The following is a 9141-nucleotide window of genomic DNA, read 5'->3' on the forward strand; positions in this document are numbered from 1 at the left end:
TGGCCTCAGTTTATTATCTGTAAAAAGACAGAAGTAGAACTCTCAGTAAGAGGTTAAATAACTATGGGCTAAAGAAGCTAAACAGATTTGTTCATTGCAGGACTTATCAATGACTTTAATATACTTTGATCACCAAGAATTCCCAAGAAGGTACAGGAATTCCCGGTACTCACTTGATCCTGGAACCCTTCATCACAAGATATTCTGAAAACATATTTAGAGAAAACAATGCACCCAAAGACCCTTCTAGTTTCTAACTTGTCAGTCCAGGGATCTCCACTAAACCTTATCAGGTGCCCAAACTCCTCTGTTACTTACCCCCAACCAGAACACAGAAGACAACCCAGTGTCAACTGAATGCTTTAATGAGTGGTGCTTGGAGCGAGCCAGGTCTCCTGCCAACTGCTACCAGCCACCACTGTCCCCAGCTTTGTCAGGATGAGCTAGCTGCCTGGGCACAGAGATGGATCTGAAGTCTAAGAGTGATCTGCGGCAAAGGGGGGTTTGGGAAGCACCTCATAGGGGCAGGGTTCCCAGGAGTGTGGCAGAGGGACCTGGACCTCAGGCTGGTCCCTCTTCAGGCATTCCTAGTAAAGCCACGAGGGGCTCGAGGGGCGTGGGGGTTCCAATGGGCACAGGGTGGGTGCGTTCATGCTTGCGCAGGTCGCTGGCACTCAAGAAGGCCTTGGGGCAGTGGGGGCAGGTGTAGGGGCGCACAGAGCTGTGGGTGCGGCTGTGCTTGCGCAGCCCAGCCCGGTCTGAGAAGCTCTTGCCGCACTGGGTACAGTGGAAGGGCCGGAGCTCTGGGTGTGAGCGCTCATGCCGTCGCAGCAATGTCAGCGTAGAGAACGTCTCCTTGCACTCCCGGCACACAAACTGGGGTGGTTTCTCATCCACCTCCTCACCCCCCACCTCACCTGCCGCCCCCAAGGGACCAGGAGCCTCACCAACCCCTGCATCTTGGCACTCCACGTGCTCCACCGTCATGCCCACCACTTGCCACTGGGTAGCCATCACACCACCCGATTCCGAGGGCAGCCCCAGCAGCCCAGCTGGAGGGTCTCCGAGCGCTGCCCCTGATGCTGGGGCGGCTGGGCCCTCGCCAGCCATGCTGACCGGTAGTGCCAGCCCCACCACCAGCTCCTGTTGCGGGGGAGCCCCTGTGGCCTCGCTGCTTCGATGGGTCCGCTCGTGCTTCCTCAGGCTGGATGAGACCACGAAGGACTTTCCGCAGGCATTGCAGTGGAAGGGGCGCTCACCCGAGTGCACCCGGCTGTGCTTAGTAAGGCTGGCTCGCTCGGCGAAGGCTCGCCCGCACTCCTCGCAGCGGAATGGCCGCTGGCCCGAGTGCACCAGCGCGTGCCGCTTGAGGTCCCAGGATGCCACGAATGTCTTGTCACACTGCAGGCACTTGAACGGTCGGTCGCCCGTGTGCACCCGCCGATGCATGGCCAGGTCGGCCGGCTGCCGAAAGTCCTTGCCGCACTTCTCGCAGCGGTAGGGCTTCACGCCCTCGTGTGCCCGCTGGTGGCGCCGGAAGCTTGAGGGGTCGGAGAACATGCGGCCACAGCGCGGGCACAGGAAGGGCTTCTCGCCTGAGTGCGTGCGCTCGTGGCTCTGGTAGGAACTGAGCTGCGTAAACCCCTTGCCACAGGCTGGACAGCGGTAGGGCTTCTGCGCCGCATGGATGCGCTGGTGGCAAGTCAGCGAGGAAGAGCGGGAGAAGCTCTTCCCGCACTCTGAACAGAGGAAGGGGCGCTCGCCGGTGTGGGACCTGTGGGAATGCAGAGACCCAGTGTGAAGGTGGCAGCCCATCGCCTGACCCCCGCTGCCTGTTTGCACTGTAAGTTAGGGCCCCCTAACCTCTCCGGGGCCTTGGTCTATGGGCCACAGCGCTGTAGCCCAGAGTAAAAAGCCTTCAGGACAGGTATAGGTTCCAGATTCGTCACTGCATGCAACAGACCTGGACCCCATTCGCACCACCTCTTGCACTGGACCAAAGATCCTAGGAGCAGCCCAACTTCAAGCCCCGCCCCCTTCCCTGCACGCTAGGAACCCAGGCTAATCAGATCCCAGATTCACCCTCCAGCTCCCATAGATCCGCCTCACTCGCCTTCCCATTGGTTCCTTCCGCTCTCTGGGACTCAACGTCTTTACCCTATTGGTGCACTCTTCCCAACCCTTCAGCCGCCCCCACCCAGTCCACCTCCCTCACCGTTCATGGTTGCGAAGGTCCTTGAGTTCTGCATAGGCCTTGCCACAGCGCTCGCAGCTGTAGGGTCGCAGGCCTGCGTGCGTGCGCCGGTGTTTGCGGAACACCGAGGGGTCAGCGAAGCTCTTGCCACAGTCGGCGCAGGTGTAGGGCCTCTCGCCCGTGTGACCACGCTGGTGGATCTTTAGCTTGGAGAGCGCGCCGTAGGCCTTGGGGCAGTGCGCACAGCGGAAGGGCAGCTCGCCAGCGTGCGAGGCCAGGTGCACGCGCAGGCACACCGGTTGCATGAAGCGGCGGCCGCATTCGGGGCAAGGGAAGGGCTTCTCGCCCGTGTGGCTGCGCCCGTGGCTGCGCAGCTCTGGTGCTGTTTTGTAGGCCTTGGGGCACAGCGGGCAAGCATACGGCCGAGGCTTGGCCGCTGCACCTGACACCTTGTCCCCGCTGGCATCTTCCGCTTTGGGGTCTGTCTCTGGCTTCAGCTTCGCTTCGGCCATCTCCTCAGTGCAGTCTGCAAGCCCGTGCGTGGCAGCATGGCGTGCTGCCCGGGGTGCATTTGGAAAAGTCTTGGTACAGGACAGGCACTTATAGCGGCGGCCAGAGCGCTTGTAGCCCGGGGCTGGGGACCGCTCCTCCGGAGACTCTACCTCCATGGACTCGATGGGCGGATCTTCTCTGCAAGAGAAGCAAAGTTAGGAGCCACACCCCTTTCCGAATTCTCCAAAGGCTCTCCTCACCAAAGCCCTCTGAGGCCTCAGAAGGAACTCTTATCTGCATGTCCCACTCGGGTGCATATCCTTTCTGTCTCTGTGCTCCTGTTGCCTCTCTGGTCCGTTCACTGATGAAAGGGGCTGGACTAGGTGACTTCAGAGGAGCTGAGGGGGGAAGCTGGGATCATCCAAATGTTCACTGGCACTTCTCTCCCCAGCTTCTGGGCTTCTCCAAGCCCTGTGGCATTCCGAGAAGCCCCAGGCTTGGTCCATCTCACCATCTTCACGTTCTTGACCTCAGCGTCCAAACCTGTGCCAGGCTGCAGGCATGGAGGCTACCCAGATGTGAGTCTGGCCTGAAGGTCTCTAAGTGCTCAGGAAAGACAGACAAGGATCCAGAGGAGGGCAGAGCCAGCGGGCTAAATGTGGTGACTGGCATCATCTGTCTGGAAGGGTAGGTCCCCAGCATGTGTATTTTGTCTTTCCCTTCTGGTTGGTTAGCTCTCTGAGGGAACAACTGTTCACACAGAATTCTGGCCTTGCACAGCTGTAAGATACTCCACCCCAGATAGGAATCCTGGTCCACCCTCTGTTCTGGAATGGCCCTTTGGTTCTTGCTCCCATAACTCTGGTAATGGGGAGCTCAGACATTCTCCAAGTGGCTTGAGTCATTGCTAGCAGAACTTAGAAGCCTCTGTCTCCTACTCAATGTATCTGCTCTAGCCTGGCCCCCTGGGACACCCGGCTGTAGTCACAGCCCCTTTTCTTTCCATTCAGAGTCCAGACACCCTCCACCCAACTGCTCCTGGGATCATGGATGGGAGGAAATAGGATTAATGGCTACATTAGTCTTAACACCAGCTCATCCTCCCTGGGGGATGAAGGGAAGAGGATTATAGCAGATCCACTTAAGGAGTGCTTGCAGCAGCTGCTGGGGGCAGCCAGGGTGGGGGGTGAGGTGAGGAGGACAATGCTATGGAGAGGGGAGGGGAGTCAGGTGTGCCCAGAAGGTGGACCGGGAGGTGGGAGGTCAGGATTCTCCTTTCTGGGCCTGTTTCCTCATCCGTATACCTCATGGATTGGTGGCTTTAATTTATGACTCAGGGAGGATGCAGGAGTCCCTGAGGGTGAGTGGCAAGGGGTGCATCTTTAGAATCAGCATCCTTCTGCCTAGTGGCCCTGCCTCAGTTCCTGTCCCCTACATACACAGTCTAGTGTGCACAGGCAGCCAGAGTCTTCTCCCTAAGGTGCCATGTAATGCTCGGTCCCCTACTCAGGAACTTCCCATGGCTTTCATCACACCACACAAGTTCCCGGGTCCTTCCTGGCTGTTATGGATCTCACCAATCCTTCCTTTTGGAGCCTTACTCCCCAAAGGAAGCTCATCCTACATCTCCCCTTGGTTTTTGGCCCCCATCCTACATAGCTCTGTTCCACCCCAGCTTGGTTTTCATACTTTCCCCACTAAATCCTAGGACTGGAAGGTGAGTTAAGGGCTTGAGGCCCCACCTTCCCCAGTGCTGAATCCCACCTACAGTTTTTAGGGGATCTGCTTATCCTTGGATGAGGCTCTCACAACCTCCCTTCCCGATCATTTCTGGACAATCTGAACACTCTCCTTAATAAAAATAAGAGCTCACATGTACAGAGCGCCTGCTAAATAACAAACAATATCCTAAACTCTTTACATGCATTAACTCATTTGAACTTCACATGGGCACCAGGAGATAAGTTCTATCATTACCCTTCTTTCTCAGATAAGGGACTGAGGTCCAGAAAAACAATGTAGCTTTGTGGTTAAGTGCAGTCTCTGAAGTCAAACTGCTTGGCTTTGAATCTTCGCTTGCTCGCTTCCTAGCTGTACATTGACCCTGAGCAATGTACTTCCTGCTCCAGGACCTCAATTTTTCTCATCTGAAAAAAGAGGGGACTTACTTCACAGGGTTGGGCAGGGCTCAATGAGATAATAATTACTACCCTCAATTACTGAATCTTATCAGAGCCAGACACTTTGCTGCATGTGCTACCTTATTCTCTCATAGCTTTCTGAGATCAGGATTATTTATTCTCATTTTACAGACGAATAAACTGAGGTTCTAGACTTCCCTGTGGTCCAGTGGTTAAGAATCCACCTGCCAATGCAGGGGACATGGGTTCGATCCCCAACCTGGGAGGATCCCACATGCTCACATCAACTAAGCCCGTGCGCCACAGCTATTGATCCTGTGCCCTGCAACAAGAGAAGCCACCTCAATGAGAAGCCCGAGCACCGCAACTGGAGAGTAGCCCCCAGTTGCCGCAACTGGAGAAAGCCAGTGCACAGCAACAAAGACCCAGCACAGCCAAAAATAATAAATAAATAAAATTTATTAAAAACAAAATTGAGGTTCCAAGAAGGTTAGTGATTAACCCATGATCACATAGCTAATAACTCATGCAGCAGACTTGAAATCCAGGTGTTTTAATTTGCCTTGGGTTGTTGGACCCTCCCAGACTTGTCTGCTGCTTGGGCCAACCCTGTGGGGACCAGAACTCTGAGCTCAGGTTACACCTTGGTCTTTTCACATCCCAGTAGAATTGCCTGGAGACCAGAGCCAGCTCCCATTATGTTTCTGTCTCCCTCTCAGAGGGCTGGACCTGGGGGTTCTGAGCTTTGAGCCTCAATCTCCCCCTCTCAGCCAGGAACCAGGTAGCTGGAGGGGTAAACCTGTCCTAAGGCACTTCCCAGGGAAAATGGGAGGGGAGCACCAGGCAAGTTCCAGAAGACATCAGCTCCAGCAACAGTGCACAGCCAGGTAGGCTAGGCCCTGTCTAAAACCCCACCATCAGCTCCTCACTTCCCTGTTCAGAGGACTCTTCCACCCACCACTCCCTACAGTGATGACTCTACGAGCTCCCTGCATGAGAATAATCATCCAGGGAATGTGGGGTAGGATTCATAAACCTATTCTAAACATGTTTTCTATGTCATCCCAACTAACATTTAACATTTAAGAACCAAGGACACATCCATGGATCTTCAGAAGCTTCCAGGAGAGAGGCATTTTTAACATTTTTTTTCCCCAGATGTGGAGATTAAGGCCTCCATAAGCGAAAAAACTTACCCAATGACACATAGCTAGTCAAGGAGCCCAGACTCAAACCCAAATCTGCAGGTCCCTGGGCTGGCTCTTTCTCTGCTCTTCTTCGCACCTGATGCAAAGGGCTGACTCATTTGAAAAGACCTTGATGCTGGGAAAGATTGAAGGCAGGAGAAGGGGATGACAGAGGATGAGATGGTGGGATGGCATCACCAACTCAATGGACATGAGTCTGGGTAAACTCTGGGAGTTGGTGATGGACAGGGAGGCCTGGCAGGCTGCAGTCCATGGGGTCGCAAAGAGTCAGACACAACTGAGCGACTGAACTGAACTGAACTGGGCTAGGCTCTTTCTCTAGTGTTCTTCATTTACTTAAGGTTTATTAGCCAAACCATGAGACCTTCCAGGGCTCCCAAGACAAAGACCATGGCCAGCAAGGCCCTTAACTACCTAAGTCCTGCCTATCCCATCTCCCACTCCCCTCTCCTTGGCTTACTAGGCTCCAACTACACAGGTTCCCCCTTTTCCACCCTCAAAGACCTAAATTCCTTCCAATATCAGGGACTTCACACTAACCATGTCCACTGCTAGAAACACTATTCCCCAAGGATCTTTGTGTAGCTATCTCTTTGATTCCATTTGGGTCTCAGCTCCCTGTCACCTCCTTAGAGAGGGTTTTCCTGACACTTAAAAAAATTTTTTTTTTAAGTTTACTTGGCTGCACCAGGTGTTATATGTGGCGTGCAGGATCTTTAGTTGTGGCATTTGCACTCTTAGCTGCGGCATGTGGAATCTAGTTCCCCGACCAGGGATCGAACCCAGATCCCCTGCATTGGGAGGACAGTCTTAGCCACCAGGGAAGTCCCTGACCACCTTTCTTAGTGCTATCTGCATCCCTGCTAATCACTCTTTGTTCCCCTCCTCTTTAATCTCCTTCGTGTTGTTCATCTGGATAACATTTCTGGCAAATTTACCAAGGGCCAGGTATCATTCTAAGCATTTTATGTGTACTACTCAAGCTAAGCTTCACAACTGCCTAGGAGTTTGTTATGAATGAATATGTGCAGGCATGGAAGAAAGGGTCATGTGAGAACTTAGAAGGTGGTCACATATATAATCCTAGAAAGGAGGTCTCACCAGGATCTGAATCAGCCAGCACCTTGATCTCAGACACCTAAACCTCCAGAACCATGAGAAATAAACTTCCATTGTGCCCCCAGTCTGCTATCATTTGTTTGTTTGTTTTGGTTACTGTCAGACTTGGTAGTCTGTTATATAACAGTCTGTTATATACTGTTATATATACTGTTATATATATATAGTCTGTTATATATAACAGTCTGTTATATACTGAACAGACTACGTTAAGTAGTGTTTTCCCCATTTCCCCCCATTTTACAGACAAGGATACTGAGGCACAGGGAAGGGAAGTAATAAGTCATGGTCACAGCCCATACTCAAAGCCAGGTCTGCCTCCCAAACTTCTGCTCTGTCCCCTGATTATTGCTTCGCTAGCACTTACACATCTTATGGTTCAGTTGTTAATTCTCTGTCTCTAGCGCAAGCATTTAGGCTGGCACAGAGCTAGGTACCTTTATTTTGTATCCTCTACAAATAGAACCATGCTTGGTGCCCCAAAACAAACTGAACAGATCAACCTCTGAGACAGTATCTGAACCCAGGTCTCTAGCTTCCACCTCCCCAATAACAGGAGTTTGTACTGAATTTCTCTGCCTTTCCAAGTTCACAAGGTCCAAATATCCCAGTGGATTCACTGCTCTGGTGTGGGAGCCTTATCTTTGTTTACTACTGGATTTAGGAGGGGGATGACTTCCTGCTGCCTGAACAGACTCTTATCTCCAGGGATCCAGAGATTTAATTCCGAGTTTAAGCTAGAACCCTGCGGGCAGGGACAGTGAAGAGCCACTTTTTTAATGTTCTCAGACCTCAGTCTCCAGACGTCTAAACAAGTAGTCACCAAAAGGCCTCACAGGCCATGAGGGATCCGGTGAGATGGCAGATGGGGAACTGTGAACCACGCAGAGATGAGAGCTAATCATCTCCTAGGCATCCAATCTGGTCAATCCACAAGGTAATCCCAACCCACTTTTCCGGCCTCACCTCTAGCGGCAGTGTGCCCCTCCCGACAGCGACCTCAGCTCCAGCTACAATTCTCAAACTTCCCCACCTAAATCCATCTCCATCTGCAGTTCCCTCTGCTTTCTCCAGTGGGAAAGCTCTTTTTGCATTCGTCAAATACCTGCTTCCCCAATGTCCTCAGGAAGACTTAACAGGCAGTAGAGGTAAGAGCGCCATGGCGCTCTGGGCCTCAGTTTCCTCATCGGTAAAATGGGGGCTCTAAGGCATGTGGGACTTTTAAGGGCGTTAGAGCCAAGAACTGCGGAAACCCTGCGCTTCTTGCTCCCTGCAACTGTCTACGTGTCGGCGCCTCTGCCAGACAGACAACCCCACATGGCAGGGCCCTGGGCTCGCTCTTCTCAGGAAATGCCCTGGGAAAACGTGGCCCCGGGGAACACAGCAAAAAGGTGAACGAAGAATGACAGAATGAACAAATGAATGGACCGAAGGCCAGACCCTGGACAAAGGCCTGCAAGATGGCGTTCTCTAGGACCGCGGGAGGGGCGGCCAGGACCTCGACCGGGGCGGGGGGGCCGCCGGCGCCAGGGACCATGCTAGGCGGGCTGCGCGCCTGGGACAAAAGCCCGCAACATGGCGGGCTCTAGGACCCTCGGGTCCGCACGGCACTACGCGGGCAGCCGTGCCGCCTAAGCCCAGGCGTCTGCCGCTGCCGGTCCGCCGGGACAGCCGGCGGGTTCTAGGACCCGCTGGGCCTGGAGCCCGTCGGCGCCCTCCCGGGGCCGCACTCCTCCCGCCCCGCCCGCACCGCTCGGGCCAGGCCAACCCCATCCGCCCTAGGCACCCAAAGGGAAACTGAGGCCTGCTCGGATTCCGTCCCCACTGGGGCTGCCCAGGGATCTCTGCATCTTCCCGCCGGCGTTTCCTACCTCAAGAGAGTTGGGCTGGCTCCGTGGCGTCAGCTGCAGCTCCTCTCACCGACAGAGCCCAGGACTCTGCCAGGGAGGGGCAGGCGCTAGGACCCAGCGGGGGGGGGGGGGGGGGG

At 54.2% G+C, this 9141-nt stretch overlaps 1 protein-coding gene across 2 annotated transcripts; it reads right to left on the reverse strand.

The window, feature by feature from the left end:
- Window positions 1-347: 347 nt before the first annotated feature.
- Window positions 348-9125, reverse strand: ZNF668 (zinc finger protein 668). 2 transcript variants are annotated; one of them, XM_070779938.1, is made up of 4 exons: window positions 9026-9116; window positions 6024-6150; window positions 2216-2884; window positions 348-1774 (listed from the first exon to the last, which is right to left on the reverse strand). In XM_070779938.1, exons 3-4 carry the CDS (start codon window positions 2860-2862, stop codon window positions 562-564), a joined length of 1860 nt encoding a protein of 619 aa, XP_070636039.1. In that variant the 5' UTR covers window positions 2863-2884; window positions 6024-6150; window positions 9026-9116; the 3' UTR covers window positions 348-561. The 2 variants fall into 2 exon arrangements, with proteins under 2 accessions (XP_070636039.1, XP_019843570.1); XM_019988011.2 differs by lacking the exon at window positions 6024-6150 and having other exon boundaries at window positions 9026-9125.
- Window positions 9126-9141: the final 16 nt, after the last annotated feature.

The sequence above is a fragment of the Bos indicus genome, chromosome 25, assembly GCF_029378745.1.
Source record: "Bos indicus isolate NIAB-ARS_2022 breed Sahiwal x Tharparkar chromosome 25, NIAB-ARS_B.indTharparkar_mat_pri_1.0, whole genome shotgun sequence".
Classification (NCBI taxonomy): domain Eukaryota; kingdom Metazoa; phylum Chordata; class Mammalia; order Artiodactyla; family Bovidae; genus Bos; species Bos indicus.

Coding starts and splice junctions, on each gene's coding strand:
- ZNF668 (XM_019988011.2), bottom strand. CDS start 2,862: ATGGAGGTAGAGTCTCCGGAGGAGCGGTCCCCAGCCCCGGGCTACAAG. Junction 1,775..2,215: donor GACCTTCGCAACCATGAACG/GTGAGGGAGGTG, acceptor GCATTCCCACAG/GTCCCACACCGGCGAGCGCC.